This window comes from Scyliorhinus torazame, chromosome 9 (assembly GCF_047496885.1).
Source record: "Scyliorhinus torazame isolate Kashiwa2021f chromosome 9, sScyTor2.1, whole genome shotgun sequence".
Lineage (NCBI taxonomy): Eukaryota > Metazoa > Chordata > Chondrichthyes > Carcharhiniformes > Scyliorhinidae > Scyliorhinus > Scyliorhinus torazame.
In genome coordinates, this window is record NC_092715.1 from 22705431 (window position 1) to 22729746 (window position 24316).

General features: G+C 44.3%; 1 protein-coding gene across 2 annotated transcripts in view; it reads left to right on the forward strand.

Moving 5' to 3' along the window:
• Positions 1–24316, forward strand: part of fam193a (family with sequence similarity 193 member A) — a 304881-nt gene that overhangs the window by 209110 nt on the left and 71455 nt on the right. For both annotated transcript variants that reach the window (XM_072515688.1, XM_072515689.1), the window contains exons 5-6: positions 7617–7784; positions 16840–17068. In XM_072515688.1, coding sequence (XP_072371789.1) covers positions 7617–7784; positions 16840–17068 — 397 coding nt within the window. The remainder of the gene's footprint in view (positions 1–7616; positions 7785–16839; positions 17069–24316) is intronic.

Genomic DNA, 24316 nt, shown 5'->3' on the forward strand with positions numbered 1-24316 from the left:
CATATCACCCATGTATCATTAGGCATCACCAGATTCGATTCACGGCTGGGGTCACTGTCTGTGTGGAGTCTGCACGTTCTCCCCGTGTCTGCGTGAGTTTCCTCCGGGCACTCCGGTTTCCTCCCACAAGTCCCAAAAGACGTGCTGTTAGGTAATTTGGACATTCTAAATTCCCCCTCTGTGTACCCAAGCAGGTGCCGGAATGTGGCGATTAGGGACTTTTCACAGTAACATCATTGCAATGTAAGCCTACTTGTAACAATAAAGATTACTTTACTTTATCAGAATTTTGTAAAGGTTAGAAGCTGGGCCTAGAATGGATCCCATAACAACCCCTATTTGAGCATATGTGATTTCATTAAAACTGAACTCAACTGTGCGAGTTTTGACAAAGGGTCATCTGGAATCGAATCGTTAGTTCTTTGCTCTCCCTACAGGTACTGCCAGATCTGCTGAGATTTTCCAGCATTTTCTCTTTGGTTTCAGATTCCAGCATCCGCAGTAATTTGCTTTTATCAACTGCACGAGTTGCTGGGTTCATAGATAATGGTGGTGTGTCGCGATCATCATCATATAGTGACACAGTGCAAATGTACATGGCTTCGTTGTGTGGTACATTGGGGAATAGGCTCACATTGTCGAATGAGGTCATGGACACAGCATTGCTATCAATAGTCCTATATGGTCTTCATAAAGGTGAAGGAATCCTTCACAGTATATGTGGAAGGAAAACTGGTTGTAGCAACTCATCCAAGCATTTGACCAATTAATGTTGCAGAACCAGCCATAGATAAGATGGGGAGGTAAAGGGACATCACTTCAGTGTGTCTTGGGCAGCCCATACAAAAGCAGGTGCAGTGAGGACAAATCATATCATACATACCATCTGGCAGCTTGTTACCCTAAAAAAAGTTCCACAAATGTTTTTATAACTTGCTTTCAAGCAGGGCTGTCTGTCCATGCTTAGTGGCAGGACCAATGGATATTAATCTGGGCCCGTTATAAAGAACACCATGCATTTCTTTGGTAAAGTTAGACATTTGTGTTGCATGTATAAATCAGCCAAAATGTTTATTATCCCACTGTGTGTGTGCTGGGTCAGGTAGTTGCACTTTCAAGAATTCAGAATCTTGAGTGGACACTGGTTTGTGGTGAGATAGTTGTGCAAAGGTGTTCAAACTAAGCAAATACCTCCTTCCGCTTGATGTGGGACGAAGGTACACCAAAACTGAACCATGCGCAAGAACATACTCCTCGATTTCATGGTCAGAGAGATTTACTCTATGTCTGGTGGCGCCATTAATTGCACTGCCAAACTGCTTCCGCTGAAGTGACTTCACAGTGCAAAACTGCTGAGGGTGTGGCAGCAGAGATAGTGGAGGAATTGGTTATAATATTCCAAAATTCTCTGGATACTGGAAAGGTTCCAGTGGATTGGAAAAAGGATAAAAAAGGTTAATGTAACACCCCTGTTCAAAAAAGAGAGAAAGGCAGAAAGTAGTAAACTATAGACCAGTTAGTTTGTCATTGAGAAATTGTCGGAATCCATTTTTAAGGAAGGAGTAATGGGATATTTGGAAAGTCAAAATGCAATTCATCAGAGCCAGCATGATTTCATGATGGATAAATTGTGTTTAACTAATTTGCTAGAGTTCTTTGAAGATGTAACAAGCAAAAGTGGATAATGAGGGTCCTGTAGATGTATATCTGGACTTCCAGAAGGCATTTGATAAGGCGCTGCACAAAAGATTAATACACAATGTAAGATCCTATGGGGTTCGGGGTAATATATTGGCTTGGATAGAGGATTGGCTAACCTACAGGCAGCAGAGAGTGGGGATAAATGGGCTCTTTTCTGGTTGGCAAGCTGTAACTAGTGGTGTGCTACAGGTTTCAGTCCTCGGGGCCCCAACTATTTAAAATCCATATTAATAACTCTGATGCAGGGACAGAGGTACTATAGCCAGATTTGCAGATGACACTAAAATAGGTGGGACAGCAAGTTGCAATGAGGAAATAAATTTACAAATGGATATGGTGGATAGGTTAAGTGAGTGGGCCGAAATTTGACAGATGGAATTTGACCTGGATATGTATGAGGTTATCCATTTTGGTCAGAAGAATAAAAAGGCAACTTAACATCAAAATGGAGAGAAAATTCAAAATGCTATGGTGCCAAGGGTGTTCTCGTGCATGAAACGCAGAAGGTTAGTAAACAGTTGCAGCAAGTAATGAGGAAGGCAAATGGAATTTTGTCATTCATTGCTAATGGAATAGAATATTAAAATGGCGGCGTGCCGTTGCAACTGAATAGGGCATTGGTGAGAGAGCATCTGCAGTACTGCGAACAGTTTTGGTCCCCTTGCTTGAGGAAGAATGTAAATGCATTAGAGACGATTCAGAGAAGGTTCACTAGATTGATTTCTGGGACTAGGGACTCTTCTTATGAAGAGAGATTGAGCAATTTAGGCCAATGCTCACTGAAGTGAGGGGAGATATAATTGAGGTACATAAGATGCCAAAGGAGATTGACAGAGTAGACAGAGAGTGCATGTTTCCCCTTGTTGAATATTCTAGAACGAGAGGCCACAGTTTTAAGCTGAGGGTTGGAAGATGTAAAACCAAAATGAGAAGGAATTACTTTGCTAAGGGTCATGAATTTGAGGAATTCTGTACCCCAGAGTGTAGTGGATGCCGGTACAACAAATTTAAGGAAGAGATAGGTAGGTTTGCAATTAGTAGAGGAATGAAGGATTATGGGGAACAGGAAGGTGGCGACGAGGCAGAGATGATATCAGCCATGGTGGTATTGAATGATTAAGCAGGTGTTTAGTAGTTGAATTGCCTACTCCTCCTTGTTCTTGCATGTTTCAAGTGGGTATTGTTTATGGTAAGCTCACCTATTGAGGCAATATCACGGCACAAACTGACCCAAAAAAGCGAAATATATTCGTACACCTCAGACCAAATGCAGTGTAGGGCATGGTGTAAATTAGTAACCCCACGGCTCATCTGTTCAAAGATACACAGTTCAGGTGGTTTGGCCATGCTAAAATTGCCCCTTAGTGTCCAAAGATGTACAGGATGGGTTGGGTTGTGGGGATAGGGTGGGGAGTGGGCCTGGTCAGTGCAGACTTAGTGGGCCGAATGGCCTCCTTCTGCACTGTAGGGATCCCACGGAGTCTCATCTCACATAAATGCGCACTCGATCATTGGACTGTATCTCACTTCATCAATACATTTGGAAGTGAACACTGGTACAAACTTGAAGCTAATGCTCTCTATGAAATTTGAGAATTCAGCTGTGAGTCAAACTATGCTGTTATCCCAAATTTGTTAACGCCTCTATTGCAACACCTCTGCCAATCAGAGTCTACTTGCCAACCACTCAAAAGTCTCTTCAAATGCAGTATAAATTGTTGTTCCTTTTACAGTTGGTATTCTTGAGAGTCTGTCCTGATGAGTACAAGATAAAAAGCTTTGACATGTTGTGATGTTCTTTGTTCAAATTAATATTATTAAGGTTGTAGTGTTGCTACAAAGAACATGCAGACTTTGTACTAAATCAAAGTCAATTTAGTTACACTATGCTATAAATTGTGAATTCTTAAGTATGCCAAAAAAGCTAAGTATTAGTTCAAATAACTTCAATACACAGCTACTGAAAACACGACTGTCTCCAACCCTCTCTCATAACTCCACTCCCTGAGCACGTGGACCACTCTGGGTTGTGAAATGTGCTCTTACTCCATCTAGTGGCTAGAAGCTGCAACTACACACTATTCTACATGATCATTATACTAGATACCATTACACATGTCTCCTATTTTTATAGCAATATTTAAAATCTGTACTACTAAACACCTACTTAATCTAAATACTGGAAATAACCTGAGGGCAGGTGGGACTTTGCTGTGATGTCTTCTGTAGTAAAATAATTTAAATTTCATGTTAAATCATGCATGCCTAGAATTGTCTTTTGTGTGAGATACTTCTGAGTACCAATGGTGCTTGTAGATTTACTGAGACAAATAAACATCATTGCAGGAACAGAAACTATGAATTGGGAATGTTACATGCCCTGTGCATTTTGCCCAGCATGAAGCAGATACCAAAATTTAAACAAAGTTTTCAAGTACTTGATTCAGTGACTGTAGGCATGCTCTACTATCAGTGGGAATACAAGAAAGAACAGGAGTATGCCATTCAGTTCATCGAGTCTTTAGATCAGTTGTGAATCTGAACTCTATTTACCCAACTTGGATCCATAACCAAAATTCTATTGAGAGGTGTCCCATGATGGGAGCACGGGAGCGGCTGCGTTTTCCCGAGCTCGGCTGTACTCTTTTAATCCTTTATTTTAATCTTAATGCACATTCCATAATTTTGGGGGGCTATGTGCCTTGCACTATGTCCCTGGATGATCCTGGTTGGAGTTTGGTGAGGAGGAGCTGAGTTAAATAAAGAGAATCATCGTTTGATTGAGGTGATCGGAGATGGCTGGGGTGGGATCCAGCTTGCAGTGGCGCTTCTGATGGTGAGTGGGCCCACGCCTCAGTGGAGATGTTTGCATCAGGATGATGGCAGCCATTGCAAATGATGTTTTGGATGATGGCTCCATGGCACTGATGAACTGCAAAGTATTCTTGGGAGAGTGGAGAAGCGAATCCTGGTAGTTGATAGCACATTTGCCCTGGTGGGGGCCCACATTCGGTTCATCAAAATCTTGCAGTTTGGTATGTTGTCTATCCTGACCAATTCAGGAAGTGGGGGCTGGACAAGGAGCGTTCGTGAGTCCGGTCTTTTCTGGGATGTGGGAGGCGAGTTGCCGATTGAGTTTGAAAATTAGCTGCTATGCTTTACCAATCTTGACTTGGAAACTGGGTGCATCAGATTCAACAAAGAAATGGCTGAGCAATTGAATACATACTGTGGTTCTGTCTTCACAAAAGAGGACACAAATCAGATACCAGAAATGTTGGGGAATGAAAGGTTCAGTGAGAGGGAAGAACTGAGGGAGTTCAATATTAGTAGAGAAATTATGCTGGAAAAATTAACGGGATTGAAGGCGGATAAATCCTCTGCCTGAGAATCTGCATCCCAGAGTGCTTAAGGAGGTGGCTTTGGAAATAGTGGATGCATTGATGGTCATCTTCCGGGATTCGATAGATTCTGGAACAGTCCCTGCAGATTGGAGGGTAGCTCATGTCACTCTAATATTCAAAAAGGGAGGTAGAAAGAAAACAGGGAATTATAGACATCGATAGTAGGGAAAATTCTTGAATCCATTATCAAGGACTTTATAGCGGATCATTTAGAAAGCAGTGGCAGGATCAGTCAGAGTCAGCATGGATTTATGAAGGAAAAATCATGTTTGACAAATCTGTTGGAATTCTTTGAAGAGGTAACCAGTACAGTCGACAAGGGGGAGCCAGTTGATGTGGTATATTTGGACTTTCAGAAGGTGTTTGACAAAGTCCTGCATAAGAGATTATTGTGCAAGATTAAAGCGCATGGGATTGGGGGAAGTGTATTGAGGTGGATAGAAAACTGGTTGGCAGAGAGGAAACAAAGAGTAGAATTAATGGGTCCTTTTCAAATTGTGAGGTGCCACAGGGATCGGTGCTGGGATCGCAGCTATTCACAATATATATTAATGATTTGGATGAGGGAACAAAATGTAACATCTCAAGGTTTGCAGATGATACCAAGTTAGGTGGGAGGGTGAACTGTGATGAGGATGCAGAGATCCTACAGCATGATCTGGACAGGTTGGGCGAGTGGGCAAATCAATGGCAGATGCAGTATAATTTGGATAAGTGTGAGGTTCACTTTGGAAGCAAAAACAGGAAGGCAGATTACTGCCTGATCAGTTGTAAATTGAGAGAGGGGAGTGTGCAGCAGGACCTGGGTGTCCTTGTGCACCAGTCGCTGAAGGTAAGCATGCAGGTGCAGCAGGCGGTAAAGAAGGCTAATGGTATGTTGGCCATCATTGCGAGAGGAGCAGGGATGTGTTGTTGCAATTATACAGGTCCTTGGTGAGGCTACACCTAGAATATTGTGTGCAGTTTTGGTCTCCTTTTCTGAGGAAGATGTGCTTGCTCTAAAGGGAGTGCAACCCTGGTTTGGTTCAATGGGATACGTGGGTTTTCCCTTGCCATTCTGCGGGGCAGGGAGTGGGTTCCTCTCCCAAGAGTCCCAATTATTTAGAACTGGTTTCTCATATATTTTCTTTGTATTTTTCCTTTTTGTTATGGTGAGTGTAAAGAATCAGTGATTGGTTCTGCAGGGTACAAGCAGGTCTGTTATCCAAGTGGAGGAGGTTGACGTGTCATTGATGCCTCCGGTCCTACTGGAGGTGAGGGAAATGTGTGCTGGTGCGCGTCTAAACATGCATGAAAAATCTGTCCTGAACTCTTGTGGTCGCAGCGAACAGTTGCCGCCTGGGAAGGTGTGCACCATTTTAGCATGTTTTCATGGCCTTATTCTTTGCTCCCTTTTCTCTGGTGGTGTGTATCGTGGAATCAAGTTGAGTCTAATGATTGTATTGAGCGAGTTGTATTAGTGTTTTCCTGTTCCCCTCGGTATCCATGTATGCTGAGACCTTTTTGTTCTTGCTGTCTGTACCATTCTTTTTTTTAAAAGAAATTTAAAGTACCCAATTACCTTTTTTCTGATTGAGGGGCAATTTAGCATGGTCAGTCCATCAACCCTGCACATCTTTGGGTTGTTGGGGGTAAGACCCACGCAGACACTGGTAGAATATGCAAACTCCACATGGACAGTGACCTGGGGCCTGGATCGAACCCAGGTCTTCGGTATCATGATGCAGCAGTGCTAACCACTGCATCACTCTGCCACCCTGTGCTATGCCATTCTTGTGGTTTTATTGCGTTATTTGTTAGAATTAAAACTTCAATAAATATATATATATATATATATATTAGGGCGGCACGGTGGCGTAAGTGGTGAGCACGGTTGCCTACGGCGCTGAGGACCCGAGTTCGATTCCGGCCCCAGGTCACTGTAGTTTGCACATTCTACCCCCCAGCCTCAATGACCTTTTGGAGTAGTGTTTCAGGTTTCCACTACTCTTTGTATGAGCAAGCGCTTCTGACATCACCCTTGAATTTTAAGGTCATGCCCCCTTTTATGCAGGACTCTCCCATCAGAGGAAATAGTTTCTGCATACCCTATTAAATCCTCTTAAACACCTCAATGCCCACCCCTTAATTTTCTGTATGAAAGGTAATGCAACCTGTTGTCATAATTAAACCTTTTTAATCCTGGTATCATTCTCCTAGAGGACTGCAGCCTTTCCCAAACCAAGAAACTCAGTCCACATGTCCAGAAGCATGTGAGTCAGCTGAGAAGAGTTAAAACTGTGAGCTGGTTGAGTAAAGGGACTCGCTCGCGGCTGATTTGTGCTGTGGTCTGGCGCTTGTTTAAAAGTGCCTCAAAGAGATATCACACGCAGCAAGTTTAGTCCACGCGCACGCATTGATTTGTAAACCAGAGCCAGTTGGTTTATTTCCCGAAAATGACTGATTGACATTGTGACTCTTTCCTTCTCGAGGATTTAACTAATTGTTATTGAATGACCTAATTCTTTGCAGAGAAATATCAGCAGAGAACGAGCGAGAATCTCAACAGCTTCAGCATTATTGGTCAGAGGTACGTTACATGGTTCGATGTATTTATCGCCAAGCTGGGACGCCATTGGCTGATGATCAGGATCAATCGTTGGTGCCAGATAAGGAGGGGATGAAAGAACTGGTCGACAGGTAAATTATTTCTCATTTATTAAATATGAAAACCTCTATGGTTAAACTGAACTTAATTGCCGGTATTGTAGGCAAAGTCACTGGTGCTTGACTGTAGCTGATTATTTTAATTTCTGTGTGAAATGATGCATGTTACATCGTGTAGTTAATGAGTCAGCAGTTCACTTGTCACAATTGTGTCCAAAATTCTGTGTTAGATATTCTGAATTGATTTAAACACTGAAATGTCATTGAATCATACAGCACAAGAGATAATTTGGTCCATTGCACCCATGCCAACTCTTGGAAAGAAATATCCAATTAGTCCCATTCTCTCACTTTCCCATAGCCCAGCAAGTTTTTCATACCCTTGACTTGTGAGGTTAGGCAGTTAGACTTTTGGGAACGAACTGTGCACAATCCTGGCCTGCATATATGTGTACTTCCACTAACAGACATTCTTTAACCATTTAGTTCCCCCACCCCTCACCAAAAGTCAGTGTTCTGAAATGGCTGCACAGCACCTTAGCCCAGGCAGGCCTTCTGTCTTTTGTGGCGCGCTTCAGAAACCTGATTGCATTCAGATCATTCGCTGCCGGTTAAATTAAACCAAATGTGTTGTGCCATAAACTCAAATGTGTTGCCGTACAGTTGTCAGAAGGAGCTTGTTGAGCGAGCAAAGCAGGATATTAGTACTTCATTTTCATTTTTTAACCTAGAATCATAGAATCATAGAAGTTTACAGCATGGAAACAGGCCCTTCGGCCCAACCAGTCCATGCCGCCCAGTTTTTACCAGTAAGCTAGTCCCAGTTGCCCGCACTTGGCCCATAACCCTCTATACCCATCTTACCCATGTAACTATCTAAATGCTTTTTAAAAGACACAATTGTACCCGCCTCTACTACTACCTCTGGCAGCACATTCCAGACACTCACTACCCTCTGAGTGAAGAAATTGCCCCTCTGGGCCCTTCTGAATCTCTCCCCTCTCACCTTAAACCTATGCCCTCTAGTTTTAGACTCCCCTACCTTTGGGAAAAGATGTTGACTATCTACCTTATCTATGCCCCTCATTATTTTATAGACCTCTATAAGATCACCCCTAAGCCTCCTACGCTCCAGGGAAAAAAGTCCCAGTCTATCCAGCCTCTCCTTATAACTCAAACCATCAAGTCCCGGCAACATCCTAGTAAATCTTTTCTGCACTCTTTCTAGTTTAATAATATCCTTTCTATAATAGGGTGACCAGAACTGCACACAGTATTCCAAGTGTGGCCGTACCAATGTCTTGTACAACTTCAACAAGACGTCCCAACTCCTGTATTCAATGTTCTGACCAATGAAACCAAGCATGCCGAATGCCTTCTTCACCACCCTGTCCACCTGCGACTCCACCTTCAAGGAGCTATGAACCATACTCCTAGGTCTCTTTGTTCTATAACTCTCCCCAACGCCATACCATTAACTGAGTAGGTCCTGGCCTGATTCGATCTGCCAAAATGCATCACCTCACATTTATCTAAATTAAACTCCATCTGCCATTCGTCGGCCCACTGGCCTAATTGATCAAGATCCCGTTGCAATCCTAGATAACCACCTTCACTATCCACTGTGCCACCAATCTTGGTGTCATCTGCAAACTTACTAACCATGCCTCCTAAATTCTCATCCAAATCATTAATATAAATCACAAATAACAGTGGACCCAGCACCGATCCCTGAGGCACACCACTGGTCACAGGCCTCCAATTTGAAAAACAACCCTCTACAACCATCCTCTGTCTTTTGTCGTCCAGCCAATTTTGAATCCAATTGGCAACCTCACCCTGGATCCCATGAGCTTTAACCTTCTGCAACAACCTACCATGCGGTACCTTGTCAAAGGCTTTGCTAAAGTCCATGTAGACAACGTCTACTGCACTGCCCTCATCTACCTTCTTGGTCACCCCCTCAAAAAACTCAATCAAATTTGTGAGACATGATTTTCCACGCACAAAGCCATGCTGACTGCCCCGAATCAGTCCTTGCCTCTCTAAATGCTTGTAGATCCTGTCTCTCAGAATACCTTCTAGCAACTTACCTACTACAGACGTTAGGCTCACCGGTCTGTAGTTCCCAGGCTTTTCCCTGCTGCCCTTCTTAAACAAGGGCACAACATTCGCCACTCTCCAATCTTCAGGCACCTCACCTGTGGCTGCCGATGATTCAAATATCTCTGTTAGGGGACCCGCAATTTCCCCCCTAGCCTCCCACAACATCCTGGGATACATTTCATCAGGTCCCGGGGATTTAATGCGCTTTAAGACTTCCAGCACCACCACCTCTGTAATATGTACACTTCTCAAGACATCACTATTTATTTCCCTTAGTTTCCTAACATCCATGCCTTTCTCCACCGTGAATACCGATGAGAAATATTCATTCAGGATCTCACCCAACTCTTGTGGCTCTGCACATAGATGTCCTTGTTGATCCTTAAGAGGCCCTACTCTGTCCCTAGTTACTCTTTTCCCCGTTATGTATCTGTAGAATCTCTTTGGATTCTCCTTTGCATTATTTGCCAAAGCAATTTCATGTCCCCTTTTTGCCCTCCTGATTTCCCTCTTAACTCTATTTCGACAATCTCTATACTCTTCAAGGGATCCACTTGATCCCAGTTGCTTATGTACGTCATATGCCTCCTTCTTCTTTTTGACCAGAGTCTCAATATCTCGAGTCATCCAGGGTTCCCTACTTCTACCAGCCTTGCCCTTCACTCTAAAGGGAATGTGCTTACCCTGCACCCTGGTTAACACATTTTTAAAAGCCTCCCATTTACCAGCCGTCCCTTTGCCTGCCAACAGTCTCCCCCAATCTACCTCTGAAAGTTCCTGTCTGATACCATCAAAATTGGCCTTGCCCCAATTAAGAATTTTAACTCTTGGGCCAGACCTATCATTCTCCATAGCTATCTTAAAACTAATGGAGTTATGGTCACTTGTCCCAAAGTGATCCCTCACTAACACTTCTGTCACTTGCCCTTCCTTATTTCCCAAGACGAGGTCAAGTTTTGCCCCCTCTCTAGTCGGTCCATCCACATACTGAATGAGAAATTCCTCCTGAATACACTCAACAAATTTCCCTCCATCCAAGCCCCTAATGCTATGGCTGTCCCAGTCAATGTTGGGAAAGTTAAAGTCCCCTACTATTACCACCCTATTATTCTTGCAGCTATCTGTAATCTCCTTACATATTTGCTCCTCAATTTCCCGCTGACTATTTGGGGGCCTGTAGTACAGTCCTACCAAGGTGATCTCTCCCTTCTTATTTTTCAGTTCCACCCATATAGACTCAGTGGGCGAACCCTCGGATATATCCCCTCTAAGTACTGCCGTGATGTTCTCCCTAATCAAAAACGCCACTCCCCCTCCTCTCTTACCTCCTGTTCTATCCTTTCTATAGCATCTGTACCCCGGAACATTGAGCTGCCAGTCCTGCCCCTCCCTTAGCCATGTTTCAGTCATAGCTATAATATCCCAGTCCCATGTGCCCGTCCATGCCCGGAGTTCATCCGCTTTGCCCGTCAGGCCCCTTGCATTGAAATAAATGCAGTTTAATGTAGACTTTCCTTGCTCTCTGCCCTGCTTTCTCTGGTCATGCTTTACACACTCTCCCTTCCTGCCTTTTGTTTCTGTCCCCACTGACTTCCTACATCGGTTCCCATCCCCCTTCCACATTAGTTTAAACCCTCCCCAACTGCACTAGCAAACACCCCCCCGAGAACATTGGTTCCAGTCCCACCCAGATGCAGACCGTCCGATTTGTACAGGCCCCCCCTCCCCCAGAACCGGTCCCAATGTCCCAGGAATTTGAAACCCTCCCTCTTGCACCATCTCTCAAGCCACGTATTCATCCTAGCTATCCTGTCATTCCTACTCTGACTATCACGTGGCACTGGTAGCAATCCTGAGATTACTACCTTTGAGGTCCTACTTTTTAGTTTAACTCCTAACTCCCTAAATTCAGCTTGTAGAACCTCATCCCGTTTTTTACCTATATCGTTGGTGCCTATATGCCCCACGACAGCTGGCTGTTCACCCTCCCCCTCCAGAATGCCCTGCAGCCGCTCCGAGACATCCTTGACCCTTGCACCAGGGAGGCAACATACCAACCTGGATTCTCGTTTGCGTCCGCAGAAATGCCTGTCTATTCCCCTTACAATTGAATCCCCTATCACTATAGCTCTGCCACTCTTTTTCCCGCCCTTCTGTGCAGCAGAGCCAGCCACGGTGCCATGAACCTGGCTGCTGCCACCTTCCCCTGGTGAGCCATCTCCCCCAACAGTTTCCAAAACGGTAAATCTGTTTTGGAGGGAGATGACCGCAGGGGATCCCTGCACTGCCTTCCTACTCTTCCTCTGTCTGTTGGTCACCCATTCCCTATCTGCCTCAGTAATTTTAATCTGCGGTGTGACCAACTCACTGAATGTGCTATCCACAACTTCCTCAGCATCGCGAATGCTCCAAAGTGAGTCCATCCGCAGCTCCAGAGCCGTCAAGCGGTCTAACAGGAGCTGCAGTTGGACACACTTCTTGCAGATGAAGGAGTCAGGGACACCAGAAGGGTCCCTGACTTGCCACATCTCACAAGAGGAGCATGACACGGGTCTGAGCTCTCCTGCCATGACTTAAACCTGAAGTTAAAACCTGGTAGCTTGATCCAATTCAAAGTACTATTCCCTAAACATTCATCCAAAATATTTTTTTATAACGATCAAAGTTAAAGTGAAGATAGCAAATTGTCAACAGTTAACTTAAAATAAGTTGCAAACACAATTTGTGGGGATAATATTGTAATTATTTGAAACAGCACATGAGACTAGTCCTAAACTTGAAGGATTAACTCTGAGGAAAGATTTTAGGAAGAATTTAAGTCCATGTCTTAACTCACAGTGTGTCCCATTCCCCTATAACCTTTGTGCTCATTGACCTATGTGGGCACTAGGTCAAGCACCGCCTTGATCTTAAAATCCATCCATGGGCTAGCCCTCCCAATCTCTGTAATCTCCTCCAGCTCCACAATGATCCAAGATATCTGCTCCTTTAATTCTGACCTCTTGTGCGTTCCCAGTTATATTTGCAGCACTATTTATTGATCCACCGTGCTTTCAGTTGCCTTGGCCCGGAGTTCTGAAAGGTCTTCCCTCCACTACTTTCCATGCTTTTGATCATCTGACCAGATATATCCTTGCTAGCTTGGTGTCATACTTTATGTAATGCTCCTGTGAAACTCTTTGCTATGTTTAATTAAGTTAAACGTACTATATAAATACAAGTTGTTGTTAAATAGCAAATTTTGTGTCCTCGACTTCTCACAAAGTGCTCACAGCCAATTAAATATTTTGAATTGCGCTCACCATTGGATGGAGTTTCCGTAGAGTAAAATCCCACCAACATCAATGAGATATGTGTACAAGATTTATTTATGTATAGAGGCAGGAGATTCAAAAGTCTGAGGGCACACATTGAAGGTTCAAAAACAGCTTCTTCCCCGCTGTTACCAGACTCCTAAATGACCCTCATGGACTGAACTGATTTATTTGCTTCTCCCTCCCCTGCCCTTGGCTAATCCATTGGTGCTCAGACCAATAATAGCACTGTCTACTACTGCTTCACCTGTGATAAGCACAGATTAACCTGGGATCTCCCTGCTCTGTAAGATTCAGCTGAACCAGGAGGGTAACGATTCGGTCGAGTCCTATTCTTCCACGTTGGATGTGGGACACAAGTGAAAGGAATGCTACTACAGGAATGCAAGGGCAGCACGGTAGCATTGTGGATAGCACAATTGCTTCACAGCTCCAGGGTCCCAGGTTTGATTCCGGCTTGGGTCACTGTCTATGTGGACTCTGCACATCCTCCCCGTGTATGCGTGGGTTTCCTCCGGGTGCTCCGGCTTCCTCCCGCAGTCCAAAGATGTGTAGGTTAGGTGGATTGGCCATGATAAATTGCCATTGGTGTCCAAAATTGCCCCTAGTGTTGGGTGGGGTTACTGGGTTATGGGGATAGAGTGGAGGTGTGGACCTTGGGTAGGGTGCTCTTTCCAAGAGCCGGTGCAGACCTGATGGGCCGAATGGCCTCCTTTTGCACTGGAAATTCTTGAAAGATCATTAAAGAATAAAATGTACTGAAATGATTGTGCGAAACCTGTGCCGGCATGGTGGCATAGTGGTTGGCACTGATACCTCACAGTGCCAGGAACCTAGGTGCGATCACAACCTTGGGTGACTGTCTGTTCTTCCCCGTGTCTGCGTAGGTTTCCTCCCACAATCCAAAGATGTGCAAGATAGGTGGATTGGCCGTGCTAAATTGCTCCTATGTGTCCAAAGGTTAGGTGGGGTTGCAGGGGAGTGGGCTAGGTAGGTGGGTCAGTGCAGACTCGATGGGCCGAATGGCCACTTTCTGCACTGCAGGGTTTTTATGATTCTGTCTAACCTGGGACCCTGAAGCTGTGAAGCAATTGTGCTATCCACAATGCTACCGTGCTGCCCCTATCTTGCATCTGACTTTTTTTTTTTAAATCTGTATTGCCCGATCGCTATCCAGTTTCTCCCTTTTTCTCCATCAAAAACCCTCCATTTAGAACATCTCTAAATTTGGAACAAAAATGAAAATTGCTGGAAGGACTGAACAATAATAAATAAAATAATAAATAACCTTTATTGTCACAAGTAGGCTTACATTAACACTGCAATGAAGTTACTGTGAAAAACCCCTAGTCGCCACATTCCGGCGCCTGTTCAGGTACACAGAGGGAGAATTCAGAATTCTCAGCCGGTACGGGAATTGAACCCGCGCTGTTGGCCTTGTTCAGCATCACAAACCAGCTGCACAGAGCAAAGAATAGATGAATTAACATTTTGCTTGTGGAACGTTTGACAACTGCAAGAAATTAAATGTGAACTGCATTTTAAAGGCAACAAGGCAAATGCGCATACATGCCAACAGATTTGTCTGCCAAGTGGAAAATGGGAATTAGTTAAATATCTGAAATATTATTAACATGAACCAATCCGAGAACACAAGGCACAAGAACAATCGATTCAGGAGCGGGAGGAGGCCATTTGATCCTTCGAGCCTGCTCTGCCATTTCATGCGATCCTGGCTAATCTGGCCTGTGGCCTCAACTTCATCTTCCTGTCTGCCCTCCTTAACCCTTGACCCCTTTGTCAGTCAAAATTCGAACTCAGCCCTGAATATGTTCAATGACCCAGCCTCCAGTGCTCTCTAGTAGAGAATTCTCAGCCCTCCATGAAAATAAATTCTTAAAAGGGAGACATAGAATAGTATTTTTCTTTCATACACTATGGGCGTTGCCTTGATCAATTGGTGGTGAGCTACTTTCTCAAACCCATGTAGTCTGTGGTGTAGGTGCATCCACGGTGCTATTAGGAAGGGAAATCCAGGATTTTGACCCAGCTGCGGTTAAGAAATGGTGATAGAGTTCCGAGTCTGGATGGTATGTGGCTTGGAGGGGTACTTGCAGGTGGTGGTGTTCCAATGCATCTGCCCGACACCGTACAGTACAGCACTGTGGAAAGCCATTTGGCCCATCGAGACTGCACTGGCTCTTTCAATTGCTCTCTGCAATTTGTTCTCTAAAAAATATTTATCCACTTCTCTTTTGGAAGCTACGTAAGTCTGTTTTGACCACCCAATGAGGCAGTGCATTTCAAATCCTACCCACTCTTTCATTTAAAAAAAACTTTTTCCTTATGCTCCCCCAGGTTCTTTTCTATCAAATCTCCCTTCCCCTTGTTAACCTGTTCTGCCAATTTCAAAGATTTGTTTTGGTTCTCACCACCTTCTTTGAAATTGTACCTTTTAGTCTGTATTGTGTCTCCTTATCCTTTGTCCCTCACTTTTCTACGTGGAATTTCACATAACGGCATTGAACATACTTACATGTGGCACTGAAGGTGAATCGTTGAGGCATTGAGGAATGAAGTTGGGACAGGTGACGATGGAAGCATTTAAAATGAGCAAAGCTTGGGAAAGTTGTCCAAATGATAATTGAAGGCCACAGCTCAAGTAGCTCCTAGGAAATGCCTTGCAATTTTAAAGTATGCAAATAAAATCTGCAGCTTTCTCCAAAAAAGGATCGTACTCCAGAGCACCAGTAGCTTGCTATTCATCCTCTTAAACTTCTCTGCCCCAGTGAAAAAGGATTCCAGTTGCTCTTTTCACTCCTCATAATTAAATCTATCTATGGTATCTTCTCAGGGAATCTCTCCTACAGCCAAAATATCCTTCCCAAACTTGCTTCCTAATAGCATTGTGGATGCCAGATGGACTGCAGTGGCTCTAGAGGTTGACTCATCACCAGCTTCTCAAGACCAATTGGGGGTTGGGGGGTAAGAAATGCTGACCTTTCCAGCAACACCCTGTGAAGCAATAAAGAGGAAATTAGTGTTCCACACTGGATGGTTTACCAATCTGAGGGAGAGCTTGTGGAATTTAACTCCAGAGACTTTATTCTGCAGGAAGGGCAAATCAGGACATGGCAATTTGGGTGCAATCCCCCAACTTCTTCCGTGGACATCTCAAAATGCTGCTCAATGTTTTGAAGTGTTGTGATAGTACAATGTTTTTTCATTAACGTGAACCAGGCATGGGCCAGTTGTATAATCTTTGGGTGTTGTTTCCCCTCCGGGCTTGTGCATGATTTTGGATGTCTGTTCCTGCTGCTCTCCAGTTTCACAGTTAATTCTATTAAACCTAATTTGTTTCTTATAAAATTCTGCCAACTTCAGTAACTACATTAAATGATGCAAAATACAATAAGAAATAAAATTGGGTATGCCACATAGCAGTCTCTGATGAACTAAACATTAGTCCCAAATGTGTATAATGAATTAGTTTCCAATCGGTCTCTTAACTAACACTGTATTCCCTAACTCCAGTACTTTATTCTTGCTGTTGCATGTGCTTAGTGGACGAGGCTTAATTAATTTTATACAGAGGTACAAATTAGCTTTTTAATATGAAAACGTGAGACTTGTAGTAGATGTACTCTCTTTTGTTTCCTTGGTCTTAGGCTATGTGAACGAGACCCCTACCAGTTGTACCAACGCTTAGAGCAGCAGGCAAGGGAGTATGTTCTCGAAATGAAGGTACGCTTACTCCGACATTTGTCGCTGGGATCCAAAGTCACAACTGTGGTGCAGGGCCCGCCACAGGCTCATCAGTTCATCTCACTCCTATTGGAGGAATACAGCGCACTCTGTCAAGCTGCTCGCACAATCAGCACCTTCCTCATTACACTGGTAAGTTGCAAAAAAATAAGTAACTGCCATAATGCTGCATGAAAGTGTAAAGCTGTTATAATCTTTATTATCGTCACAAGTAGGCTTACATTAACACTGCAATGAAGTTACTGTGAAAATCCTCGCATCACCACATTCCGGCACCTGTTCGGGTACACAGAGGGAAAATTCAGAATGTCCAATTCACCTAACAGCACATCTTTCGGGACTTGTGGGAACAAACCGGAGCATCCGGAGGAAACCCACGCAAACGCGGGGAGAACGTGCAGACTCCGCACAGACAGTGACCCAAGCGGGAATCGAACCTGGGACCCTGGCATGGTGAAGCAACAGTGCTAACCACTGCTACCGACATTTAAAAACACTGACCGGCAGGAAAAGACCAAATTGTCTATCAAGCCTAATCAAGGGATTTTCTTTTTATTCATTCATGGGAGTGGACATCGCAGGCTGTGCCATCATTTATTGTCCATCCCTAGTTGCCCTTGAGGGGGGCAGTTAAGAGTCAATCACGTGTCCAGAGCATCATGACTAAACACACGTGTTCAAAGCCCAGCCCAAAGCCAACATCTGTTCCTGAGAAGTGCTGAATTCTAAAATGTCAAATTGTTGATGTGTTATGAAAATGAAATTAAAATCGCTTATTGTCACGAGTAGGCTTCAATGAAGTTACTGTGAAAAGCCCCTAGTCGCCACATTCCGGCGCCTGTTCGGGGAGGCTGGTACGGGAATTGAACCGTGCTGCTGGCCTGCCTTGGTCTGCTTTAAAAGCCAGCGATTTAGCCCAGTGTGCTAAATATTGAACCCAAAATACAGAATTTATCCCAAATATTTAAGTGGTAGACATTGTTGCCTTTTGGTTTGTGCTTGTCGGAGTGTGAAATGGGGCTTCCTCATACACTCGAGATTTTCCAACACTGGAGGAGGCTGTACATTTGTGTCAGATCTCTGAAAGAACTCTGGCCCAAATCTTCCAGCCTCGAGATGGGATGTATGTCAGGAAATGTGCAAGTCCTGATGCACAGACATATGTGAGAATTGCTGGGGACATTGGGTTGAGAAAAAGCTACGCGGCAGCAACAATGTGCCCAGCATTATTGTTGATCCGAGATCTATGCCTATCTCTTTAGTCTCATTTTCCCTGCACTTTCCCATTTTTTTCCTCCTTCAAATATATTTAAAACTGCTTTTTTTAAAGCATTCTGATTCCACCCATGTTTCAGATTAGACATTTTATGTCCTAACAAGGCTTTGCTGAAAAGAATTGTCTGAGCCCTTTTATTATTGAAGAGTAGAAATGATTTACACCCACCTACTTGATTAAAAGCTTTCATAATTCTGAACATATATTTGGTCCACTTAAGCTTTTCTGTTGTAGTAAAAGAGGCTCCAATTGTTCTCATCCCTACTCATTAAATCTTATCCTTGATATCATCTCAGTGAATCACTTCTGCAGTCTTGATATCCTTCTTAAAGTAGGGCACTCAAAACTGGACAAAATAGCTAAACCACAGTCCCGTCAATGATCGGTTTACAACTTTCTCATTTGCCTTTCCGCCTGAATATATGAATTAGGAGCATGAGTAGGCCATTTGTCCCCCTGGGCCAACTCTGCCATTAAGTAAGATCATAGCTGATCTGATTGCGGCCTCAACTTTGCATTTTGCCTTTGGTTCCCACTGAAATAATCTTTTCTGAGTATTCTTAAATATCTCTTCTAATATCTGCCATAGCAATTCTGACCTATTCCTTAACCTAATTTCTCGATTCACTTTCATCAGTTAGATCTCCGGGCCCTCATAATTGCTGTTATTTGACTTTAAAACACTCGTTTTAGAACCACTCTTCTCTCCCTGTCATTGCGCACCGCTGCTGTCTCATTGCGCACCGCTGCTGTCTCATTGCGCACCGCTGCTGTCTCATTGCGCACCGCTGCTGTCTCATTGCGCACCGCTGCTGTCTCATTGCGCACCGCTGCTGTCTCATTGCGCACCGCTGCTGTCTCATTGCGCACCGCTGCTGTCTCATTGCGCACCGCTGCTGTCTCATTGCGCACCGCTGCTGTCTCATTGCGCACCGCCATTGAATGTCAATGGATTATTATTTGATTCTCTCTTATTGGAGATGGTCATTGCCTGGCACTTGTGTGGCACAAATGTTACTTGCCACTTGTCAGCCCAAGCCTGGACATGTCCAAGTCTTGCTGCCTTTGCACGTGGACTGCTTCAGTGTCTGCGGAGTCGCGAATGGTGCTGAACATTGTGCAGTCATCAGCAATATTAGGTGGGGTGAACAAATTGGCTAAAGAGGTAAGCCACGGTGACCAGATCTCTGGCACTGAGTCTGTCCCTGTGGCTCAGAAGGGAAGGGGGAGAGAGCATTAGTTATTGGCGATTCTATCATTAGAGGTACAGCTAGGCGGTTCTGTGGCAACAATAGAGGCTCACGGTTGGTGTGTTGCCCCCCAGGTGCCAAGGTCCGTGACGTCTCTCATCGTGTTTTCAGGATCCTTAAGGGGGAGGGGGAGCAGCCACAAGTTGTGGTACACATCGGTACTAACGACATAGGTAGGAAAAGGGACGGGGATGTAAAACAGGAATTCAGGGAGCTAGGGTGGATGCTGAGAGCCAGGACAGACCGTGTTGTCATCTCTGTTTTGCTGCCAGTGCCACGTGCTAACGAGGTGAGGAACAGGGAGAGAGTGCAGTTAAACATGTGGCTACAGGGGTGGTGTAGGAGGGAGGATTTCAGTTACTTGGATAATTGAAGCAGGTTTTGGGGAAGGTGGGACCTGTACAAACAGGACGGGTTACACCTTAACCAGAGGGGCACCAATATCCTGGCAGGGAAATTTGGTACAGCTCTTCGGGGGGGGGGGGGTTTAAACTAATTTAGCAGTGGGATGGGAAACTGATTTATAGTCCAGGAGATAGCGTTGCTGGAGTTCAGGAAGTTGAGGGTAGTGCAGTACTGAGGAAGGCACCAAGGTCACAAGAGTGGACCTGCAGGCATGAAGGTGGTTTGAAGTGTGTCTACTTCAATGTGAGGAGCATCAGGAATAAGGTTGGTGAGCTTGAAGCATGGATTGGTACCTGGCACTACGATGTTGTGGCCATTACGGAGACGTGGATAGAACAGGGGCAGGAATGTTTGTTGGAGGTTCCGGGGTTTAGATGTTTCAGTAAGATTAGGGAAGGTGGTAAAAGAGGTGGAGGAGTAGCATTGTTAATCAAGGATAGTATAATAGCTGCAGAAAGGCAGTTTGAGGAGGATCTGTCTACTGAGGTAGTGTGGGCTGAAGTTAGAAATAGGAAAGGAGCGATCACTTTGTTAGGAGTTTTCTATAGGCCCCAAACAGTAACAGAGATGTGCAGTAAAAGATTGCAATGCAGATTTTGGATAGATGCGGTAATCACAGGGTAGGTGTCATGGGTGACTTTAACTTTCCAAATATTGATTGGAATCACTATAATTCGAATAGTTTGGATGGGGCTGTTTTTATCCAGTGTGTGCAGGAGGGTCTCCTCACACAATATGTGGATAGACCGACAAGAGGCGGGGCCACATTGGATTTGGTACTGGGTAATGAACTGGGCCAAGTGTTAGATTTGGTTGTGGGAGAACACTTTGGAGATAGTGACCACAATTTGGGGACTTTCACTATAGCAATGGAGAGGTATAGGAACATACGGCAGGGCAAGGTTTATAACTGGGGGAAGGGTAATTACGATGCAATTAGGCAAGAATTGGGGAGCATAAGATGGAAACCGGAACTGTCAGGGATAGGCACAATTGAGGTGTGGAGCTTGTTCAAGGAGCAAATACTGCGTGTCCTTGATTTGTATGTCCCTGTCCGGCAGGGAGGAAATGGTCGAGTGAGAGAACCATGGTTTACAAAAGAGGTTGAATGTCTTGTCAAGAGGAAGAAGGGGGCTTATGTAAGGATGAGAAAACAAGGTTCAGTTAGGGCATTTGAGGGATACAAGATAGCTAGGAAGGAGCTCAAGAAAGGGCTTAGAAGAGCTAGGAGGGAGCCAAGAAGTCCTTGGCGGGTAGGATCAAGGAAAACCCCAAGGCTTTTTACACTTATGTGAGGAATAAAAGAATGACCAAGGTGAAGTTAGGGACGGTCAAGGACAGTAGTGGGAACGTGTGCATGGAGTCTGAAAATATAGGAGAGGCCCTAAATGAATCCTTTTCCTCAGTGTTCACAAAGGAGAGGAGCCATGTTGTTGAGGAAGATAGTGCGATAAGGCTGGTAGGCTGGAGGAGGTAGATATCCGGAAGGAAGATGTGTTAGAAATTTTGAGAAGCCTGAGGATAGATAAGTCCCCTGGGCCTGATGGGATATATCCTAGGATTCTTTGGGAGGCGAGGGATGAGATTGCAGAACCTTTGGCTTTGATCTTTATGTCCTCACTGTCTACAGGAATGGTACCAGAAGACAGGAGAGAGGCGAATGTTGTCCCCTTGTTCAAGAAAGGGAATAGGAATAACCCTGGGAATTATAGGCCGGTTAGTCTCACTTCGGTCGTAGGTAAATTATTGGAAAGGGTCCTGAGGGATAGGATTTATGATCATTTGGAAAGATATAGCTTAATCCAGGATAGTCAGCACGGATTTGTGAGGGGTAAGTCTTGCCTCACAAGTTTGATTGTATCCTTTGAGGAGGTAACTAAGTACATAGAAGAAGGTAGAGCAGTTGATGGCGTATAAATGGATTTTAGTAAGGCGTTTGATAAACTGCCACATGGTCGGCTCAGGCAGAAAGTAAGGAGGCATGGCATAGAGGGAAATTTGGCCGAATGGATCAGTAACTGGCTATCACATGGTGTCTGGGACGTTATCTGTAAGGTCTGATTCTGTCAGAATGTCAGGCTGTTGCTTGACTAGTCTGTGAAACAGCTCTCCCAGTTTTGGTACAAGCCCCCAGATGTTCGTAAAGAGGACTTTGCAGTGCCGGAATGGTTGGGTTTGCCGTTTTCATTTCCAGTGCCTAGATCTCTCCTTTTTATTGACTTCACAGTAATTTAATACACCTGAATGGCTTGCTAGGCCATTTGAAAGGGCATTTAAGAGTCAACCACATTGCCGTTGATCAGGAGTCACATGCAGGCCAGACAAGGCGAGGACTGTAGATTTCCTTCCCTGAAGGAAATTAGTGAACTGGCTGGGTTTTTTTACAAAAATCGGCAATTGTTTCATGATCATAATTAGAATTTTAATTCCAGATATTTATTGGATTCAATTTCCACCATCTGTTGTGGCGGGATTCGAACCCAGGTCCCCTGAGTATTACCCTGGGTCTCTGGATCAACAGTCCAGTGACAGTACCTGCAGCCACCGCTTTCATCCAGAAAGACTGCAAGAATCTCAAACCGGCTGGACATTTGCAACGGCCTAGGCTTTACCTCTACCTTCTGTGTCCCCATACCTGTATAGGGGCTGGTTTAGCACAATGGGCTAAACAGCTGACTTGTAATGCAGAACAATGCCAGCAGCGCGGGTTCAATTCCCATACCGGCCTCCCAGAACAGGGTCTGGAATATGGCGACGAGGGGCTTTTCACAGTAACTTCATTGAAGCCTACTTGTGACAATAAGCAATTATTATTATTTCACGCAATCACACCCTCCTGTCTCTTGACCACTGACCAAATCAGAAGACGCCATCATAAGGAGTGCGACTGTCTCCTGCTGCAAAGTGTCCAGATACTTTTCCTCCTGCCTGATGCATCGCTTGTCTGAAGCTTGGCCTCCAGCTCAATGACTCTGAGCTGAAGCTCCTGAAGCCACAGACACTTACTGCAAATCTGTTTGTCTTGGATTATCCTGGAGTCCACATTCTCCAGTCCCAACACATCACTTGCCATCTTTATTCTGTGTTAATGTACTTATTTTGAATTGATTTCTAATTAATAAGCACTGCTACGCCCAATAACCTTTACTACTGCTAGCAAGCCTTACAACTAAAACAAGATCTTAGAATTAGGAATGGGTTGCACAAGGTTTGAAGATAAACAAACAAAGGATTCACCAATCAATCACTTTGCTGTTCTCTGGTGATGTCGCAATTTGATTTCTCTCACAATGCGGCTGCTGTGCTCAGGAGTCACAGATTGGATTGGATAAGCTCTCCTCGATGCTGCTGATTTCCTCCAGGGCGCCTCTTTGCCCAGTCTTCGAGGTGGTGGCTACTGTCTCTGGGTCCTTTTTCCACTCGCCCTTCTAGGTGTTGGTTACTGCCTCTGGATCCTCTTTCCACTTGATCTTCTAGGTGTTGGTTACTGCCTCTGGATCCTCATTTTTGACGTGCTCTGCTTCGAGCTGCTGACTGCCTCAGTGTTTCCTTTTCACCCGCACAGTTATGTATCCAAACCTTTTCTGTTTAGTGTTTCTGACATTTTCACTTTCTCCCAGTGTGTCACCTCACATCTGATCTATATCTGCCCAAGCAGGCTCAGCTTTGCTATAGACACCCGCAGTTCTCTGTAGCATGACAATCCCAGTTTTGTTTTCCCCTTTATCCTGTCCAATATCTCTTTCAACTAACTCACCACCATTTGTCTATTTGTTTTTTGTGGAACTTTGTGCAAAGATCACTGCTACGTTTGCTTGGGGTGGGGGGTGCGGTGGGTGAAGTGGAATCACAATGATTGCACTTAGAAGCAAACCATAGATGTTAGCATTTTGAGATGCATTGAGGGTATGATCAGGAGGTAAATAAATCTAATTTCTGTTTTCTCAATGAAATCAGAGCTGTGATACCTATTTATTAACTCAACCATTCCTTCATCCTCTGTGAAAGATTTCCTATTCTTTTCTTTTCTAATCCATTGTCCTTTTTACTAATATACAACTGGGAGTAGACCGTTCAGCATATCCAGCCTTCTCCACCATTCAGTTAGATCATGTCTGATCTGTAGCTCAACTCCATTACCTATTTTTCTGTAACTCCAGATAGCCTTACCTAACCACACTAACTATTCTTCAAATCAAAAAACCGAGGCTGCTATGAATCTGAAATGATAACCGAAGATGCTGGGAAACACTCAACAGGTCGGCAGCACAAGTGGAGAGAAAAGCCTGTTTTTAATTTCCTCTATTCTCTGCTCTGCTCAATTTTATTTGGTTTATTGACTTCATCAGTTTGTATTTTTGATTTCGATTTTGATGGTCATTTTAATTTACTTTTACCTACACCCATGAAATTTTGAGCTCTTCTGCACAGCCATCTTTGTTCCATGAT